Here is a 21,167-nt window from a genome sequence, read left to right on the forward strand (position 1 = left end):
AATTTAGAAATCTAACCATATACAGCATTGTAACAGGACAGTCCTATGACATTTTTTTTTCTTGTCTCTTGTGATCTATACTGATGAGTTGAATACATTGTAAATCATAAGGAAATGGAAGTATTAAAAAAGTGATATTTAAAATAAATTCCCATTTTTTCCTGGTTAGAAAAGGTGGTCTTGGAATATGAAGACTATTTTAGAGAACACAGATCAAGAACTCATATTTAGAAGCATAGTCTTTTCCTTTTTAATTTTGAAATAGTTCAAAAACAGTGTGAAGAACAGAAAATAATGTAATAGATTACTGTACCACTATCCAGATTGAATAAAACTTTACATGTTGTCTCAAAAAAAAAAAAGTTAGTGACTCCCCACCCAACTCAAATGTGGTACCAGGCAGAGAAATGCAGTACCATGGACAGCTCCCAGCACCTGCCGGGGACCTAAAGAGGCCTGAGGATTGGAACGGAACGCCTGAATTCAGGTCCTGATTCCACCTCTTCCTTCTAAGAGTGTATTATTTTAGGGAAAATTGGTAACTGTTTTTTCAAAGTATGAAATGATAGTTAAATAAACTGATGAGAGAACTATAATGCCATAAGCAGATAATATTTTCTTGGTGAGAGAAAGGAGCTAGGATTGACACGTATCTGTGGGTTCAGATGTAGGCAGAGCTTCATGCACAGGAGCTGGGGCTGTGCATCCTGAGGCCCCTTTAAAAGGAGAGGTGAACTGTGTGCAGTGAACGGTTGGGGTTGCAGCTGAGACTGGGCCATGTGGCCGTGGTTGGTGGGATTCCCTAGAAACCCTGAACCGGGACTGTTGAAAGAAACCAGAAATTATACTTCACTATTTATGTGTAATAACGTTATGTAATGTTTGATATCCTTGGAGAAATCAGCCATCAGCCTGTAGAGTTAGTTTATTTTAAGGAGAATGAATCATTTAATTAGCATTCTGTTTTACTATGTTCATAATGTTCTTTTTATTATATGTAATTAGAATTTTTATTTTAGAAAAGCATAGGATATTCAGTTCTTATTGACATAAATTTTATGTCAAAATTGATAATTTGCACATTAAGTTATAAGCATAAATATGTGATAATGTGGCATGATAGAGCGAGGAAATCCCTTCAGCGTTTGTACAGAGTTTTATATGTGTAAGGACGTAGACAACAACAGGGCATTCTGTAAGGTGAATGTTCAAGTATCTTTATGTGAAGATCAGTTGGGCTGATTTCATTTCTTTTATGTTAGCAGTGTGGTACATGTCTGTGGTTTTCCGTTTAATAGTCCACTGAAGTATAAGTAGAAGAAATAGCAATTTTCTCCCAGTGGCATTTTAGATCTGTTATCAGAAGAAAATGGTTGTTGTGTGAGGCTCTTCCTTTTAAGAATTTTACAAAGAAACATTCTAGTAATTAGGTAGCTTTGTAATGGTTTGTACCGTAAAGAGTTCTAGGGTTGAAATTGCAAGATAGAAGTTCGAATTTCTTTTTAAATATCCATGAGGTGCATGACCTTTGTGTGCACCCCTGAGCCAGCTTCCTACTATGAAGGACTATCCCTAAGTCAAAGAGTGGTTGTGAGATTACACTGGCTGATATTTCTGAAAGTGGTCGTAACTTCTGATACATCTTTATAAAAGGAGCTGTTTATAACAATTCTCTTTTATGGTTGTTTTCTGCAGAAAGTGAGTGAGAAGGTTGGAGGAGCTGAAGGAACCAAGCTAGATGATGACTTCAAAGAGATGGAACGGGTAAGTCCTCACCACAGTCCTCTCCTTGACATGAAGTTGTCCACCATAAGAAGAGGGAATGGGCTGCTAGACCCCAGAGCTGTCTGATAATATAGTATGTTGTTTTAAAAAATACTTTTCTTTTAGGATGTATTTTAAAACAAAAAATGTGAAGCATCGTGGCTTCCCTTTGTACTATCCTGAGGATAAAACCTCAAGGAAGGTGGTATGTCATAAGATGCTGTTGTAGATTTTTCACCACTTTGACGTGATGTATGGGTAAGGGTCATGTGGGACTGGTGACGAAATATTATAGGGGGTGGAGGGAGGGACAGAAAAGGAGAAGGTGTGGAGTATGGTATGGTATCTGAAATCCTTGGGAGGGGCCCGTGCATCCCATCTGGCTGTACAGGGTGCTGCTGACAGAGTCATGATAGCCAGAGGCAGCAGGACATAGGAGAAAGAAGGTGTCTAGCCTGTCCCAAACCTCAACTCCCATTCCGACATTTATTTTAAAGACCATTCATTGCTTGGGGCCTCCTTATTTTTAATGAAAGGAAAGTGGGAATACTAATAACTGATTGGAGATGTTTTAGTCAAGATTAAGATTAACATAACTGATTTTAACACTACACCCAGAAGGTTCTCAAGAAGTCAATGTGGAATAATACCTCATTTTATTTCTCTTGGGGAATAGTTGGATTTTTGCTTCACTTTGAGGATGTTCATAGCAAATAGTAATTAGGTAACTTTGTAATGATTTGTACCATAAAGAGTTCCAGGGTTGAAATTACAAGATAGGGCCGGGGAGGTGGCTCAGTGGAATAAGTGCTTCCCTGGCAAGCGCAAGGGCCTGAGTTCAATCCCCGGTTCTAAAAAAAAAAAAAAAAAAAAGAAAAATTACAAGATAGAAGTTTGAATTATTGTTTTAATATCCATGAGGTGCCTAGGTGTACAAAGAAGAGAGGATGTATTACGTTGTAGAAAGTATTTCTGTTAAATTACTGGAGAGTGGTGGCTCGAGAAATACAAATCTTGTACTTGAGCATATTCTGAGCCTTTACTACTTGGAAGCCACGTTGAGCATTATTAGTAATATTATTAGTAATATTGCTTCTATACATTATTGTAGCAAAGCATTTTCATTACATTTTGCCCTTGACTCTACCAGATATTTTCTAGGGCTTGGTACAGTCCTTTGTGCTCGCTTCGATACTAAAATTGGAACGCTACTGTCCTTAGCCCACTTCCTTTTCAGTGGGAACCTCAGGTTTGTTGTTCTTGTTGTGTGTATGAAGGAAATTTCTAAAAGTTTTCCTACTGATCGTTTTGGCCACTTCCTTGACGAAGTCCATTGGTGAACTCAACAGATACTCCTATGTCTTGCTATGGTGTGAATTGGAAATGTCTCTCATAACTTCTGTCCTGAGGGCCTAGTTGCCAGCTGATGGGTTCTGAGTTCATCGGGTGGGTTGATTGATTCATTGTGGCATAACTGGGAAGGGAGGGAGGGAGGTAGTTGTGGAACCTTGCTGAGGGCAGAAGATAATGGGGCGTGACCTGGGGACTTCCTGTCTAGTTTGCTGCCCCCTTCGCTTCAGTTCTGTCCCTCACGGCTTCTTCCTGACTTTCTCACTTCTTCCTGACATGGCAGCTTTGTGCCATCCTGCTTCTATGAGGTTTGTCTTCCTTCTTTTGCTCTCATTGCTGAGACGGAATACCTGCTACCCAGAGTTAAGGGAGGAAAGGCTTATGTAGCTCACAGTCTATAGAGGTTTCAGTGTACACATGGCTGCGCCAAGGCAGGGTGGCACACGGCAGAGGGGCAACACCAGTTCATGGCAGCAGAGGACAGCAAAAGCCAGGGAGAAGAGGGGAGGGGGAGGGGCAAGGGGGGACAGACAGACAGACAGACAGAGACAGAGAGACAGAGACAGAAACACGAGCTGAGAGAGCAGTAACCTCTGGGCTGGACAGGCCGAGTGCTTAGATTTGGGAAACCAGCCTGTGACAGCTAATACCCAGAAGCTACGTTCCCTGACTGGACTGAAGTCTGTGTTGGTCCTTACTGCTCGTCATTGCATGGGTAGGTAGATAGATGGATAGATATAGACAGACAGACAGACAGATAGATATAAATGTAGATATAGGTAGATGTAGCTAGATATAGATATAGATATAGGTAGATATGGGTACATAGATATAGATATGTAGATATAGATGGATAGAGATAGAGATAGACATAGATATAGATATATAGATACAGATACAGATAGATAGGTAAGTTCACCTCAAGCTGATAGCTGCTGGTGCTCATCGTCCAGAAGTGATGCTCCACCCACCTTACTTTCACAGACTCTAAGGCTCTGGACAGCGAGACCTGTTCCCAGGATGAGGTGCCTAGGTGCCTGCACTCACTGAAGGAGTAGGACTGGACCTCTGGTTCCTCATCACAGGCAGCCTGAGGGGTGCGCTAATTCAAATCTGTCTGTCCACGACAAAGCTTGCCATATCTTTCCTCACTGCTTTGAGGCTGCTCTTTCCTCGCCCCCTGGGAGGGCATCTCTAGCGTGCTGCCACAGTGCTGTGATGCAGTAAGCAGGTCCTCAGGGACTTGGAGCCAAGTGTCAGGTGTCAGAAAGTAATCTGCTTTAGCAGCAGCCAGGACATGCACACTAAGCCAAGCTTCACTCGCTTTCTGTTGCTGAAAAGAATGAATAGCAAATTTGGAGCACAAAGTAGAGTTTATCACAGGGCAACTAACTAGACCTTTGTGGACTTATTTTTCTTTCTGAAATATACATTACTTATGTTACAAAATAAAATAAAAAGAACATAGCAAGTATTTTACTTGTCCTACTCTGTAGAAAGTTTCTGAAGCTTATATTTCAAAGTTTCGATATTCCTGTAAGAAATTTCTGGCTGATTGAAGAATCTGCACACATTTACATTTTTAAGATATTATTTATTTATTTATTATAAATGAGTTAATCTTTTATTTCTTGAGGAATGATTGTGCAGTTTCCATTGTCTTACTGTTACAAATAATGCTGCAATAAATACCATTGTTTCCTTTTCTTCCGGTCCCTTCTTTCCTTTACCTTCCCCCTCTCTTGTTCCCCTTCTCAGATGAATATTTTGTTCCCACTCCCAATATCTGCTGTACTTTTGGTGCTTATTTACACCTTTGATTCCTCATACCAGAAAAACAATACAGTCTTCAAATATGCATGGCCAATTTATTTCACTTAAGAGTATGGTCTCAAGATGTATCTATGTAGCTGGAAATGTCTCAAATTTACCTTTCTCTATGGCAGAGTAGTGCTCTATTATATGTACCACTCCCCCTGCTCATCTTCTTTAGCATTGGTCAGTTAAGTAGCTCATAGATTTAGCTATAAGTGCTTTCCTGGCAAGCACAAGGGCCTGAGTTCAATCCCTGGTTCTGCAAAAAGAAAAAAAATAGCTATTACAGATTGGGCTGCTGTGAACATACACATGCATGTATCACTGTGGCATGATGCTTATTTTTTCTTTCAGGAAGATAAGAAGAGGAATAGTGGATGGGTTGAATGGAACCCCTAATTTGTGGGTTTTTTTAAGGAATCCATGCAGTCATTTTCACAATGGTTGCACCAGCCTAGACTCCCACCAACAGTGGAGAAGGGTTCTTGCCCCACAGCCCTGCCAGCATTTATTATTGGTTGATTTCTTGATGACAGCTGTTCTTTCAGGGGTGAGATGGAATCTCTTCATTTTAATTTGCATCTCTCAAATAACCAGAGATGTTGAACATTTAAAAGGTTTATTTTCCATTTGTACTTCTTCATCTGAGAAGTGTCTATTCACTTTAGATGCCCATTTTTGGATTTTTTTTTAATTTGGGGGCTTTCATTTTTTTGAGTTTTTTTATATTCCATACATTAGTCTTTTGCCTGAGGAACAGCTGGAGAAAATTTTCCCACGCTGAAGGTTGTCTCTTTATTATGTAGGTGGTTGCTTTTGTTGTGAAAAAGCTTTTAATGAGATGAGATCCTAGGTGTTGATTCTTTGTGGTATTTCCCATGTGATTGGGGTGTTGTTCATAAAGTCTTTGGCTATCCCAGTGTCTTCAAGAATTCTGCCTCTTCTATCTCCCCACAGATTTAGTGTTTCTGTCTTAGTGTTTAGATCTCTGATCATGACAATTTTATTATAGTGTATGGTGAAAGGTATCGGTCTAGTTTTAATCTTTGGCATGTGCAAAGTCAGTTTTCTAGCACCATTTATTAAAGAGGCTTTCTTCCATTGAAGGTGTTTGGCTTCTTTGTAACATAAGGTGGCTGAGTCTACTTGGAGTTGTTTCTGCAACTTCTGATATGTTCTGTCAATCCTTGGGTCTGGGTGGTTTTTTCCCCCAAATACCATGCTGTTATTATCATAGTAGCTTTGTAGCAGAATTTCAAGTCAAGCCTTGCCTTTGTTGCCCAGAATTTCTTTTGCTATTTCAACATGAATTTTAGGATTGCTTACTCTAATTCTGTGAGAAACCATATTGGTATTTTCATTGAGATGCACTAAATCTGTTTGGCAGTTTGGGAAGTATGGCCATTTTCACTCTAGTGGTTCTTCCTGCCCAAGAACAAGGGGTGTCTTTCCATTGCCTGATATCCCCTTCGATCTCCATTTTCAAGGTGTTGTAGTTTTCAGCGTAGAGGTCTTTTACTTCCTTCCTTAGATTGACTCCTAGATATTTCTCTTCTTTTTGTTTTAAATGCTTTTGTAAGAGGTGTTTTTTCTCTCATTTCTCAATGAGTTTGTTTATAGGAATAGCATTAATTTTGGAGTGTGGACTTTGTATCCAGCTGTGACACAAAATTTGGTTATTAAATCTAAAAGTCTTTTGGTAATGGGTCTTTTATGTAGAGTGTCATGTCATTTGCAAATAATGATACTTTAGCTTCTTTCTTTCCTATCCTTGTTTTTGCTCTTGTCTAATTGCCCTGGCTAATGTTTCCAGAAAGTTGAATAAGAGTGGTGACAATACATACCCTTGTCTTATTCATGATTTTGGAAGGAAAGCTTTCAGTCGTTGTCCATTCATTGTGATGTTGGATATTGGTGTATCATAGATGATTTATTCAGATTGAGTTCCAATTTTCTGTAGGGTTTTTTCTTGAAAAGCTGCTGGATGTTGTATAAAGCCTTTTGCATCTGTTGAAATGGTCAAATTGTTTTTGTCCTGGACTTTGTTAATAGATGTATGTATCACATTTATTGATTTGCATATGTTGAACCATCCCTGAATTCCTAGGATGAATCCCACTTTGGACATAGTGTATAATCTTCTTGATGATTTGCTGCATTTGATTTGCCAGTATCTTGAGGATTTTTGCATCTATGTTCACTAGGGAGATTGGGCTGTAGTTCTCTTTCTTAGTTGGATCCTTCTTTGATTTTAGTGTAAGAGTAATATTAGGTTCCTGGAATGAATTTGGGAATATTGCTTCTCTTTCAATTTCATTAAAGAGGGCCAGTGAGATAACTCAGGGACTGAGCACCTGCTTAGACAAGCACAGGGACTGGGGTATGATCCCTGACACCACATGTCACACTGGCCCTGTCCCTGGACACGCCGAGCTGGCCACCGCATCTGGTCGTGGTGGTGCGCACCTGTAGTCCCAGCACTGGAGAGGCTGAAAACAGGAGGATCACTTTGAGTGCAACCTGTGTAGTGTGACCCTATACCAAATACATTAAAAAACTGTATTGTCAATTTCACTAAAGAATTTGAAAAGTAGTAGTATTATTTCTTCTCTAAATTTCTTGTAGAATTCTGCAATGACCCGAGTTTTTCATTAAGTTTTTAATCACATCTTAAATTTCATTAATTGATACTGGTTCATTTTTAGAATTTTTATGTCATTTTAATTCATTTGGTAATTCGTATGAATCTAGGAAAGTGTCCAGTTCTTCTATATTTTCCATCTTTTTGAATAGGCGTTCTCAAAGTAGGTATAGATAGATCATCTTCTGGATTTCTGCGAGATCCATTGTGATTTTACATTGATCTTTTCATTCATGGTTGCATACATTTGATTCTTTTCTTTCTTTTGGTTATGTTGGCTAAGGGTTTGTGGATTTTATTTAACTTTGCAAAGTACCATCTCTTTGTTTCATTGATTCTTTGTATTATTTTCTTAGTCTCCATTGCATTACTTTCTGCTCTGCTGAGTATAATTCTCTTCCTTGGAACAGCTCTAGTACTGACCTACTGTTCTTTTTCTAGAAGCTTGAGGGTCACCAGTGATTTGATTATTAGAGCTTGCTCTGATTTCCTGTTAGGAGTATTCGCTGCCTGAATTTCTCTCAGAAGACTGCTTTAATTGTGCCTCATGCATTCTGGCATGTTGATGGGCATTATTGTTTAATTGTGGAAACTGTGTAATTTTTTCTTTAATTTTATCTGTGACTCATTGGTCATTCAGGGAATGCATGTAATTTCTATGTGTTTTTGAAGTTCATGTGCTTTTTTTGCCATTAATTTTGTGGCATTTCATTATGGTTTGATAATATGGATGGGATAATTTCACTTTCTCTGCATTTACTTAGACGTTTATGAGCAGTATGTGGTCTGTTTTGGAGAAATCCCATGTGCAGCTGAGATGAAAGTGTACTCTGATGTGGAGTGGAATACAGTAGACATCTACTAAGAGCAGTTGTTCAAACGCCTAGTTCAGTTCTGATATTTCGTTGCTGATTTTTCTTCTAGTCAGTCTACCTGTGGCAGTGGGGTATTGAGTTTTTACATAGGTAAATGAAGACTTAGATTTCAGTGCAGTGTTCATATTGTTTTATTCCATATATTTTTGTTTTATTTGTGATGGTTGCAATTTTTGTACCCTCTCCCCATGCTTCATAGGAGTTCTGTAGTAATGGAAAAGCAATTTCTTTGGATTCAGAATCTCACATCTTTTTTTCCTGTTAATTTGTCTGTAGCTCAGAAAAGTGTTTTAGCTCAGGGTTCCCAAGTCTACAAAGGAACTACCTTTCCATAGTAGGCTCTCTGATTAGCAAACGTATGAGCTAGAGAAACCTTTTGGAGCCATATTCTCGGAGGGGAAATTAGAGAACAAAATGAAATACATTAGAGATCTGCATGAGCGCGCAACGGGGGAGCAGTGGATGTTCCTAGAGGTTGTTTCTCTATGGGCGGCCCTAGCTGCTCTCCTGCTCAGGTGCAGTGGAGTCCCTGGTGTGTCTCCCAGACCAACTCTGAGCTGCACGGGCTCCTGTAGGGTGTTGTCTCTGTAGAACTCTGGCCGTAATGACCCTCTCTTGAGTGTCCTGTGAGGAAGTGTTTCTGTTTTAGGTGTAAGTGCCGTCTGCGACCCACGCACTTCATTGCACACAGGACATATCCCTTCCCATTCTGCAGATGTTGAGTGAGTTTGTTTCCTGAGAACTGCGGCCACCTTGCTGAGAGAAAATTCTGAACTTGAGGGGGAATCCGGTTTCTTCTCAAATTTCTGGGATTTGCCTCAATAATTCTGTGGGGCTGGTCTGTTTGTTTGTATGGTTTGTAGTTACTTTCACTACTTCACCTGGAAAATCTGTAGTTGCCTGCATGTGCAGGCGTTGTGCTTGGTACCGGGATTGCAGAAGTGGGTGAGACCTGTGTCTGCCTTTCTAGCGCTGATTGAGACAGGGACAGAAAGGTCACAGATCGGTAGTTAACAGGACTTGGTACTTCGCGCCCTGGGAAGAGGCGCTTGGAAGACCTGGGAGAGAGGCTGACTCCTGGGGGAGAGAGTGCCAGAGCTAAATCCTGGGATCGTCTCTTGCCCCTGCATACGTGGGGAGCAGAGTTCTAGCAGAGCGTAGTGTCCTTTAGAAACTTGGAAAGTGTCCTGGGAAGCTCCTTCGCGACAGAACTCTCAGAGTCCTAAGACTGGGGACATGTGTGTAGGGTATTTAACAACATTTAGTTCTTGTGAAGGAGCAGCCTCTGATTTTAAGAAAAATATGTTGAGAAAGAACAAAAGGAATATTATTCCAACCTGCCTTATCAGGAGGATCACTACATCTCAGCTGTGTAGGGAAACCATGGACCAAATACTTTTTTTTTTAAAAAAAGTGTTTTTGTTTTTTTAAGATTTGTTACAGTGTCTCCCTACACAGGTGGGTCTCATAGTAATCCTCCTGTCTCAGCCTCCTCAGTGGTGGGATTATAAACATGTACCAGTGTGCCTGGTTTTGGTGGTTGGCACAGCATGGGGCCAGTGCAGCATGTGGTACTGGGATTAACGTGGGTCACTGCACTTGCTGGGCAGGTGCTTAGACCACCGAGCTATCTCCCTGGCCCCATTTGTTAAATTTTGTAGCAAGTAATTTATTGCTAACACTGGTACTTCCTGATGACATCAATAGTTTTGTTTTATGTCTTAGTACTGATATAGAGCCCAGGCCTTAGCGTTGAGCTCTACCCAGCCTTTTTTAATTTTTATTTTGAGACAGGCTTTTGCTAAGTCACTAAACTGCAGATTAGGTCTTGTGATTCTCCTGCCTCAGTTTCCAAGAGTATTTCAGAAAAGGCACACACAGTGACACCCAGATTCATGGTGCCACCCTTACTTAGACTGCAGCAGTGCCTGTCACAAGGGAAAGAAAGCAGTGACGGCCTAGCCAGCGTGCAAGCGTAACATGCACCCCGTGGTAAGTGGCGCCACGCTGCCCTGTCAGTGGGTGTCCCCTTCGTGGGGTGGAGAAGGAGCCGTGGACCCGAGGGCTGAGACACTGACCTGCGGCTGCAGAGCTGTGAGAAAGCTGGCCCGAAACAGGACCGACGTGAGGACGTCTGCCTGCTCGGCCTGGAAGTCCAAGCGGATCTCTTCCTGTAAATTATACTGTCTTGGTTACTCTTCTCGAAGTCTTTGCTCAGACAGAACACCCGAAGCCCACAATTAAAGAAGGAAAGGCTTATCCAGTGCACAGTTTATAGAGGCTTCATTGCTTAAGCTGCCAAGGCAGGGTGGCATGCCACAGGGGCAACGCTGCAGGTGGCAAAGCAGCAAAGGCAGCAAGAGCAGAGGCTGCCCGTGATGTAAGCAGGCTGCCTGGCCTCGGTGAGTAGCGCTCACACCACCTCCCTGCCCTCCGCCTGCGGAGGCTCAGGATGCTTGCAAAGTGAGGACCCTGCCCCCGCTGAGTTGCTTAGTTAGCCGCCTAAGCTTCTCAGGCTAACACAGTACATCAGCCTATACATGCATGTTTATATGATGAGCGAAGCAGTAACTCTACTAATACTTTGGGGCAAGCTCAGCTCAGTACTTCGTGCACTTGTTTTCAGAACATTATCATTGGCTCCCTTCTGGAATCCCAGGCAAGGTTAAAGACGGAAGCTTCTGAGTCCATAAGAATAGATGTAATTTAGGTCGTGTCAAAACTTACATCTTCCAAGTAATGGAAAAATTTGGAAGTTGAGGAAAAGAACAGCTACATAATGTTAAGTTTGCAGTTAAACTGTGCTGATCCTAACTGGGAATAGGCTCTTGTTTACAGTAAGTGATCTGTGTACATACTGTCTTCAGGGTATTTTGTCAGGCCTGGTAATAAAAGCATACATCCTAGGTGCTGCCAGTTTGGATATGTAAGTAACCTTTGTAGCTGGTCTCTTAAGCAGGGTGCGGACAGGGTATTAGCAGATTAAGGCCTCCAGCTTATTGGTGGCTGACGTAGCATAGGTTGGCAGAGTGCTGAGTGCTGCTGATGCTAGAGGCAGAGGGAAGGTGGAGATCTGCGAGCCTCTGCCAACAGCTGACGTGGCGTGTCCGCTGGGCCTGAGGCAGTGCAGTCCTGGTGCCCTTCAGGAGAGACCTCGGCTGGGGACTCCGAGAACCACTTCGCTTCCCATGGTAGCACTCCGTGTGAGCCTGGGCAGCTCGCGTCCTCCGGACCTCAGCTTCACACTGAACACATGAAGACATAGGGTTAGTTGCGTTGCTGCTGCTGGCCTCTCTCTCCTCTCGTCTCCAACTCTATCAAGTGATGATCTGTCAGAGTCCACGCAAGAGTAAGGGCTTAGCGAATAAATTTGCTAAAAGCTGTTCCCTGTTGAGTGTGTGTCGTGGCTATACCTACACAGAGCTTGCTCTTCCTGGGTTAGGTAAGCAAAAGTGATGAAGGGGTCTGCCTCAGTGAGCGCAAAGGCTGTCACAGCTGGGTGGTACCAACTCCTTTTAGGGGACAGGGTCAAGGCATAGGGGACAGTGGGATAGCTTTTATTGTCAGTTCCCTTTTAAGGTAAAATCCCACTCTGGAAACTAAACATAATACTGTAATATTGCATCTCCCAAGTCTCCAAGTTTTTAAAATGCGAGTCTGTTGAGGGGCCTGCTGTAGGATTCGTCCATGGGTGTGTGTACAAAGTCAGGCGATTGTATTAACTTTTAAGTTCGTAAGAAAAAATGTCTTTCCTTAGCAAACATACCAGTGATATGATTCCCTCGTGACCCTGCCTGTCCTTGTCAGGTCCTATCTGCAGGGTGCAGGGACTTCAGGCAGGACCGGATGTACTGAAGTGAGGTGTGGAAACACGAGGAAAAATACTTAGGCTTGGGATGAGTTTTTTAGGAGTTTCAATGTGAGCCACTGCTTAGGCCCAATCCAGGTAGGCCAAGAAACTATTTTTTTTTTACATTAAAAAACCTTTTATTTTAAAAAGAGAAAGACACAAAAACTATGATATAGAGTTTTAAAGTGGCATAATAAAACATTAGCAAGTTAATGCTCTGCATATTGTTGTTTCTGAAGTAGCTGCCCAGGTTATAAGATGTTGGCATGTGGAATTAATCAGCCAGTATAAGCACAAACTGATCTTTTCAATGGATTAAAAGAAATTAGTATAGTTATGTTAATTATTATATATAATTTTTCCTTCTTTCTTTGCTCCTTTCCCCCATCCCAGTTGTTTTTGGAACAGGAAAAAATTGTTAAGTATTGAAAAATTAAAATCTTTCTTTTAGCTTGCTCTGTTTTTGAGGCAGGCTCTTGCTATGCAGTCTATACTGGCCTTAAAGTCACGGTAACCCCCTTGCCTCAGCCTCCTGAGTAGTACAGGCGTGAAACACACGCCCAGCTGGAAAACTAAGACATTTTAATGAGTAGATTGTGGGAGAGAAAGACGTTTCCTACATACAAAGCTCATTTTACATGTGAATGCTATAAATTATGGAGATTTCTTAGATTTCAAGGAGAAGTCCTTAAACTCCATTAAAACTAAGCAAAAAGCCCTTTATCACACGTGCAATACGCGCAGGAGAAGGCCCTTGCCTGCCCCAGGCATTCTCCCCGTGGCTTGAGTGAGTGGCTCACATAGTGCTAAGAGCGGGACTCGGGAGCGAAGGCCGAAAGGCCCGGACTGCAGTATGCAGCTCTTGGCCCCTCTCCATGGCAGCAGGGCCCACCGGGAGGGCACGGCGGACTGCTGGGCCCACCGCTGGCCAGGTGCGCCCTTTCCAGACAGACTGGAACACCAGGATTCTCTTCAGAATTTACCAGCTATTCAAGGTTGGCTACAACTGTTTGCTGAAGGTTGTAAGTCCTTAGCACATCCTTAGAAGTTCCGTACAAACTTTATTTCGCTCATTATTCTTGCGGGTGGCAAAACCTGGATGCTGTCATGATCCAGAACTTGCTTCTGCGGGCAAAATATGCTTGACGACCTGCACCTCGTTTTTTTACCAGAAGATAAGTAAGTGTATGTTCAAGTAAATACCAGGAAATCATCGGTTTCCTCCTTGGGTGAATGGGCCTTTCCAGTCTTGATAGACAGCTGCTGCGCATGAAGCCGCTGTTCCCTGGGGCTCCGAGAGTCCCTCGCTTTCCCTCCAGGACTCATCGGCGCTGAGTTGCCCATCCCTGGATGTATACAGACTTGGGAAGGCCAGAGGCTCTAATGCTACCGGCTGTTGACACTTAGCATGTTCCTCTTCTCGTTCCAGAAAGTGGATGTCACCAGCAGGGCCGTGATTGAAATAATGACGAAAACGATCGAGTACCTCCAGCCCAATCCAGGTAGGCCGTCTTGCGGGAGCCTCACGCTCTGTGCTGCTGGGCGGCAGCTTCCTCCGTCCGCTCTGCTGGGGGTCAGTGACGTCACTTTGAGAAGGTGGGGTGGTGTTTAAAACTCATCCTGAAGTAATAGGAGCATCTGTCTTATTTTAGTCAATCATAGTACACTTAGCAGCATGTGTGTACAAGTGGGGTGACGTATTAAGATAAAATTTCAGTAGGATGTGCGAAAGTAGAATGATGGGGGTTTTGTGAACTACAAGGGGCCTCTTTTGATACAGAATTAGGAGTTTGTTTTTGGTTCGGCTTCTTTTCCATACACATCACAGGTCAGAATTTTCCTTGCTAACATGCTATACTTTAAGAGAAATGAATTACAATAGAAATGATAGATGTTTGTCTTGGAAAGAGAACCAGGTAAAACTGTCCACGCCTCAGCTCCAGGGATAGAAGAACACCACAGCCTGCAGCTCGGACCTCGTGACCCTGCCTGTCCTTGTCAGGTCCTGTCTGCAGGGTGCAGGGACTTCAGGCAGGACCGGATGTACTGAAGTGAGGTGTGGAAACACGAGGAAAAATACTTAGGCTTGGGATGAGTTTTTTAGGAGTTTCAATGTGAGCCACTGGTTAGGCCCAGTAAGCTTGGATGTTGAGGCTCAGAGGGAAAGAGCTACGAGAGGAGCTCTTGTGAGGCCTGAGCCACGGGTGGGGCTTGTCTGCCTTCCGTCCTGACAGCACAGCTGCCATGTTCAAGGTGAGTCTGTTGTTTTCTGTCCTTCTTGAAAAATAGATGACATTATGCCAGGAAAAAAATATGGTAAGGCCAAGGAGCTGAGCGGACAGTAGACCAGGTGAGATTTCAGATGATCATTGGCAAGTTAGGTAGAGAAGACCTGAATCAAGTTTCTGACTTTTACGTAGGACGACTTTCTTCACAGTTACATTCCTCAGAGATGTCAAGATCTCTTAGACACATTTTTATTTCTTAGTATTTAAGTGGCTGCAATAGGTCAAGTTTTGAAAAGAGGGCCACTGCCTCTGCTTACGAGTATCCAGGGCCAGGATACTTTTCTCTTTGTCTTTGAAGTATGACTAATTTCCTGGGATGCTCATGAACTGTGCTACTAAGTCAGTATTGTGAGCCTGAAGTTAGGAACAGGAAGAGAAAGAGTGCTTGCTGAGAGCGCAAGGGCGTTCGGCGGTGCAATGGCTCTGCGCGCTGTCTGGGAAAGAGCTAAGAAAGAGGATGGTGTGAGGCCTGAGCCAGGGGCGGGTAATCTGAAGCACAGCTGCACAACTCAGGGTGAAAACATGGCCAGGCTGCCCTGTAACCTGCGTTCTCGGGGCAGGCTCAGCAGGTTGCCTGAGGATGATGGACTCACGCTCTCCCGCAGGCAGGTACAGTGGCTTGTGTGTGTGCTCCCTGAGTCAGCTCTGCCCAGACCCCCAGAGTGTGATGTGAGCTGAAGGCTGGAGTTTTCCAAACATCAGAGGGATGGATCTTGAGATGGACGTGCGTTGGATGTGGAGCAGGCTCTAAATGCAAGGACTGGTGTCCCTAAAGGAGGAGAAGGAGGAGACATAAACCTAGGAAGACCACTGTTGGAGGAAGGAGCAGAGGGCACAGGGATGCCAGGAGCCATGGCAGGCTGGCAGAGCCAGGGAAGGAGCTGGCATCCAGCCTCTGCAAAGAAGCCACCCACCAGCACTCCCTGCAGAGTTCTGCCTTCAGGACCTGTGAGGAAGCACTGTTGCTTTGAGTTCCCCAGTTGGTGGTAATTTCAAATGGCTAGGTCTGGAAAATGAGTGCTCTAGCACAGCCCCATTTAATATGGGAAAAAACCAGGGGCCAGGGAAACTGGGAAGGGTGCAGCCAGACTGGAGCCTGGAGCCTCAGTCCATGTGCTTCCTGCTGCTGGGCCTTTCATGGTGGTGGCAAAGAGCAGAAAGCAAAAGAGAGGAGTAGCAGCAACAAAGGCTACAGAGCAGAAGTCAGTCTTAAAAGTTGCATTCAGGCTATCTGCCCCAGGGTGGGTGTAGCACTCACACCCATAATCCCAGCAGCACTCACATCCATAATCCCAGCAGCACTCACACTCATAATCCCAGTGGGTCATGAGTTAATCACAAACTCTAGAAGTCTACCCCATGACTGCATGAGACTCGGAGGGACAACTAGGCAAACCATAACAGTGGGTGTAGTAGAAATTCAGAAGAGAACATGGTGAGACCTATTTTTATTTTAATAAAAAGGACAAAGGAGGAAATAGCTGGGAGAGACATCCCTAAATGTTTAGAAAAGATGTTTTGATTAGTTACAAATGTAATAATTTTATTCCATGAAGGATGTGATTATTATGTATTTTTAATATGTACTAATAAAATAAAAACAGAAAAAAGTTTAAAAGGTAGTTTTAAAGTTCTCTGGGAAGTGAATGAACATCTGTGACCAAGAGGACCACTAATGGTGTCCCCAGGGAACCCCAGAAGGATTTCAGGAAGGCAGCTGTATTGGGTCAACATGGTATCATTAGGCAGCCAGCTGTGTTCAGGCCGCACACAAGCATATACAAATAAGTGTCAAAGCCAAAAAGTTCAGAACCAAACTGAATGTGTACTGCCTGTGTGTGATGGCTACGGCCGAGAGGCGTTAGTTCCTCTACAGGTTTGTGCTCCCAGAGTAGATGTGGCACAGAGATCTTGGGAGGTGGCTGGTTACGTCCGTGTCCGTTCAGACCCAAGAGCCCTTGGGATGCGGCACAAGAGTCTAGAAACTGCCTAGAGGCAATCAGTCCTTGACCAAAGTAGATCAAAGGGAATCTTTCCCAACTAGTGCAGTTGGCTGAATACTTCAACCACTTAGTTCAGAACGTGGAGAACAAGGAAGGAGAGGCTCACTGCTGCACCGCTTGCTGCTTCCTGCCTGCCACACCATGAACTGTTTCTCCTCTACCATGTTTTCTTGCTTTGACCCAGCTGATTATGCACTAACTCTATACACTGAGTTAAAATAAACCTTTCCTTAAAAACAAAGGGGGGGGGGGGAGATGGCTCAGTAGAATAAGCGCTTCCTTGGCAAGTGCAAGGGTCTGAGTTCAATCCCTGGTTCTGCCAAATAAATAAATAAATAAAACAAATTTTTTTTTTTAAATTAAAAAAAGAACATGGGATAATGCCAAGTAACAAATTACATAATGTGGCCAATAGACTCACTGGAAACCAATGGTTGGGAGATAGTTTGAGAGCACCCTGTATTACATTAATATTTGAGGATGTTGACTGGGTTTTGGATCTAATGTTTTAGAGCTTATACATATTTTATACTCTTAAAACTCAGTTCCTGCTGAAATGATGACCAGAGAGATTTTGATGAATTTCTAGGTATACACACACATAGTCTGAAGGTTCTGCGTTCACTGTTTACCTCCAGAGTGAGATTTTCCAAAGGCAAATCTGATCATACTATCTTATATAGAACCCTCAATAGTTTTTCATGCTTTTAGGATTAAGTTTTCAGATTTCAACATGGCTTTAAAGGCCCTTTGCCAGTCTGAGTTATTTTCCTCATTGCTGAGACAAAATACTGGACACTCAAAGGTAGAGGAGCAAAGGTTCCTTTTGGCTGACAGTTTCTCAAGGTTTCGGCTTATAGTTGGCTGGCTCCAGGGCAGGATGGCGTGGCAGAGGGGCAGCACAGAGGAGAAAGTCCATGGCAAGCAGGCAGGTAAAAGCAGGCAAGGGGCCTTGGCAACTTCTTTCTGCCCTTTCATCTTTTCTCTAGGCTACTGGGATTAGAGCTGTTCCAAACCAATCGCATTCCTTAATCCCAGCATCGCACTGTAGATCCAGCCCCCTCTGAACAAGCCCCATCTGTGACTGTGTGAAGCTTTGGGGGGCCACCTAGACACAAGTCTGAACAGTACCCTACCTTGTTAGGACATGCCTCTTTCAGGCCAGCATGAAGTTTGTGTAGAAGACTTCCTTGGCCTCTCTCTATGTATTCCATAATCCGAGCTGCTTTTCAGTAACGGCGCATGTCACACTTGTTGAAATCATATGCCATAATATGCTTGGTTTTGTTTCTCTCCCCTTTGAGGATGGGATTGTGCCTGTCTTTCTGCTATCTCCTCTGCCCCCAGCTCAGCTCCAGGCAGCCAATAGGCATTTAGGTATTTGCATAAAAGAATATGAGGCACAGTTGACAGCAGCAAATGTAATGAGACCACTTTTACAAAGGAAAGAAAGAGAAAGCTTTCCTTTCCCTGAGACCCTAATTTCTACACATGTAAACAGCATTTTCTTCATTGCAAAAATCAATTCTAGTAGTGGTGGGAAGAAGCGTAGGACCAAGAAGGGGCCCAGCCTTTCAGAAATCATAAGCCTAATAGTGTAAGTTACATGCATTCTGAGGGGAGTGACTTAGAAGGCTTCTTTCTGAAAAATTCTTTCTGAAAAATCTAGCTCCCTGATGAGGCAGGGGAGGGGCAGTAGGCTTGTAGGCCTGAAGTTCTGCTCTAAGAAGCAGGGCTTTTGAAAACGTGAGAGGTGACTTTAAAGCCTTTCAGTAGGAGTGCAAAACTACCGACTGGAGCAACAGAACCAGGATAGATTTCTAAGATGTTTGGATTAAAAAAGGCTTTTTAAAATTTCGGTTTTGCTTGTACAAGTGTACACATTGAGGAAACATATAGCATTTCATTATCCACTGTACAGTACTGAAGGCAGGTTAAGCATCTGTCTACACACAAATTTATCATTTCTTTATGTTGGAAACACTCTGAATCCTTTTAGCTTTTAAACATACACAATACGTCATCGCAATCTGCGGTCACTGCTGTGCAAAACGTTAACACGTCACAACTTCTTACACCCCTCGAACCGTGCCACGGCACGTGGACCAGCGTGTCCCGCCCCTGCCCCTGCTCCCCCAGCCTCTCGTCATCACCGGTTTGCTCTCAACTTCTAGATCACGTAGGTTTGTAATAGACCTGTGAGTGAGGTCAGACAGTCCTGTCCTTCTGTGCCTGGCGTTTCTCACTTAGCACAATAGACTCCAGGTCTCCCCTGCGGCTGCAGGTAACGTGTAGCTCTGTTGTGTGCATGTGCCACCTTTGCCTTCTCCTTCCATCCTGGAGAACGCAGACGCTGCTTTTCCTCCAAGTACTGTGTGTGGTGCTGCAGTGGGCAGGGAAGCGTGGGCGCATCCGGACCTGCTGGTTTCATTTCCTTCGGAAATACGTCCGCCAGTGGGATTGGCCGCTCAGGCCGTAGTTTATTGTTGGAGGCATCTCCATGTTGTTTTACAGGAGAGCTGTGCTAATTTACACTCTCACCAGCAGTACTCAAGGGTTTCATTTTTAGATGGGAAATAATTTGCACATGGAAAGCATTATGCACACATTCTACTGTACTAGTTGTAAGCCTCTAGTTCCTAAGAGCTAGATCACTGGAGAAAATACAAGTCTGCTTTCTTATGTAAGTATTTCAGCCTGAGAGGGAAGAAAGAGGCACTAACTCAGTTATTGTCCAGGTGAAGTGTAATGCAAGCCATGCATGAATTTGTGGAAACATTAAGAAAGTAGAAAAGAATGAGATTGACTTCAACATATCTCATTTAACCCAGTATATCCAAAATATTAACCAGTAGCAAATATTAAAATATTTTGCATTCTATTTTTCCTCTTCTACTCAGTCTTTGAAATTTAGTGGGCGTTTTAAACTCAGGGCCCATCTCAGTTTGGACTTGTCACAGTCCAAGTCCTCTGTGGCCCCTGAGGACCAAGTTTCTATAATGGACAGCGTAGCTCTCAGTCATTTTCCATTGAGCCTGTTTACTAAGTTTGATATATGTTTATTGCTTAGTTGTTTTATTTATGATATCTGAGCATTTTATTTTCAATAGAGAATAGAACTGTTGACTTAGGGTCAAGAAACCTTGAGGGTTTTTTTGTTTTTTTTTGGCAGAACCAGGAATTGAACTCAGGCCCTTGCTCTTGCCAGGGAAGTGCTTATTCCATGGAGCCATCTCCCCGGCCCTGAAACCTTTAAGTTTTAATGTTTCAATCTTTAAAAAAATTCCTTTTGTAGTGGAGAGTGGACATTTTCAAGTAGCAGACATGGCTAGATTGGTGTGTACATCCATTCCAGCTTATAGACTCTTTACTGCAGAAACTTTTTGCACTGAGAAATCATTCTGACTCTAATGTCAGAATTCAGTACTGAAAAGTCATTTGAATAAAACAGTATTGTCAAAGTGGATACATGGTTCTGTGCAGAAATACTTTTCTGTTGAAAGTGTAGATGGTCTTTTTCTAGTGTGTCTAAGGTCGAGCTATTAAATGGGGATCATTAGATTTCTATTAAAAATTTTTAAATAATAATTTTAAACCTCATTTGTGGGCTACTGCCTGTGGAAATAAAAGATAGCTGCATTAGTTTCAGAGTGTCTCATTGGCCCCTAAAAAGAAACATTGACATCAGAATCGCATTTTGTGTCTGCGGCCATACCACCCTGAACGCGCCCGATCTCGTCTGATCTCGGAAGCTAAGCAGGGTTGGGCCTGGTTAGTACTTGGATGGGAGAATCACATTTTGTTCCCACAGGCTGCCCTCATAGATAGTTCCCTCCAGGGATGGATGCAGGTGCTGAGGATTAGGTGGTGATTATAAGATTACAAGAGGTGTTTTGTGGGAGTGGCACTTACAATTACTCCCTGTCGCCTTTGCTGTTCATTTACCTGTGTCCTCGGCTGCACAGCGCTGCGTGTTCTGCATGTCCTGGCGGGCAGGCCTCGTGTCCCGCTCTGTGTCTCTCGTGACATCAGTGCCTCCTCTGCCCCCGTGCCTGCTGGACAAGCGCAGGAAGACTGCAGACGCAGCGACTGCCCTCCCAGAGAGGACCTGTGCCGAGTCGGCAGCCGAGCTCTCACTTTTCCACATCTTGATACTGAAAATAAGCAGAATGCATAAAAGACGGATTGCAGAAGCCATTGTGAGAAAAATAGTGCATAACTTCAAAGTTATAGGGCTTTAAAGAATAAACATTCTAAAGAAGAAAATATAAACCGGACAGTAGGCAGTGTAATTCGTATGTATCACAAAGGCTGCTGGGTGTCCCACGTTCGCTGCATCTTTACGGGACACGCTGAATGTTCCTAGGTTCCTAATACATTTGAGACAAGTCCCGTCATCCAGAGTTCTTAGTCAATTGGAATTGGGGGATGAATGACATTTTCTTCCTTGTCTCTGAAGCATGCTGAAGAGTGATAAAGCTGGGTATTACTTAAAATGTCACCACTGCTCCTTGCCTGTGCCGGGGGAGCCGGGGCCCCGCGTGCTAAGCGTGCTGTCCTGTGCCGGGGGAGCCGGGGCCC

The 21,167-nt window shown here is 43.4% G+C and overlaps 1 protein-coding gene across 1 annotated transcript in view; it reads left to right on the top strand.

The window, feature by feature from the left end:
• Positions 1 to 21,167, top strand: part of Sh3gl2 (SH3 domain containing GRB2 like 2, endophilin A1) — a 64,658-nt gene that overhangs the window by 9,929 nt on the left and 33,562 nt on the right. The window contains exons 2-3 of the mRNA XM_004631724.3: positions 1,696 to 1,764; positions 13,725 to 13,797. Coding sequence (XP_004631781.1) covers positions 1,756 to 1,764; positions 13,725 to 13,797 — 82 coding nt within the window. The 5' untranslated portion in view covers positions 1,696 to 1,755. The remainder of the gene's footprint in view (positions 1 to 1,695; positions 1,765 to 13,724; positions 13,798 to 21,167) is intronic.

This window comes from Octodon degus, unplaced genomic scaffold (assembly GCF_000260255.1).
Source record: "Octodon degus isolate 3935 unplaced genomic scaffold, OctDeg1.0 scaffold00044, whole genome shotgun sequence".
Taxonomy (NCBI): domain Eukaryota; kingdom Metazoa; phylum Chordata; class Mammalia; order Rodentia; family Octodontidae; genus Octodon; species Octodon degus.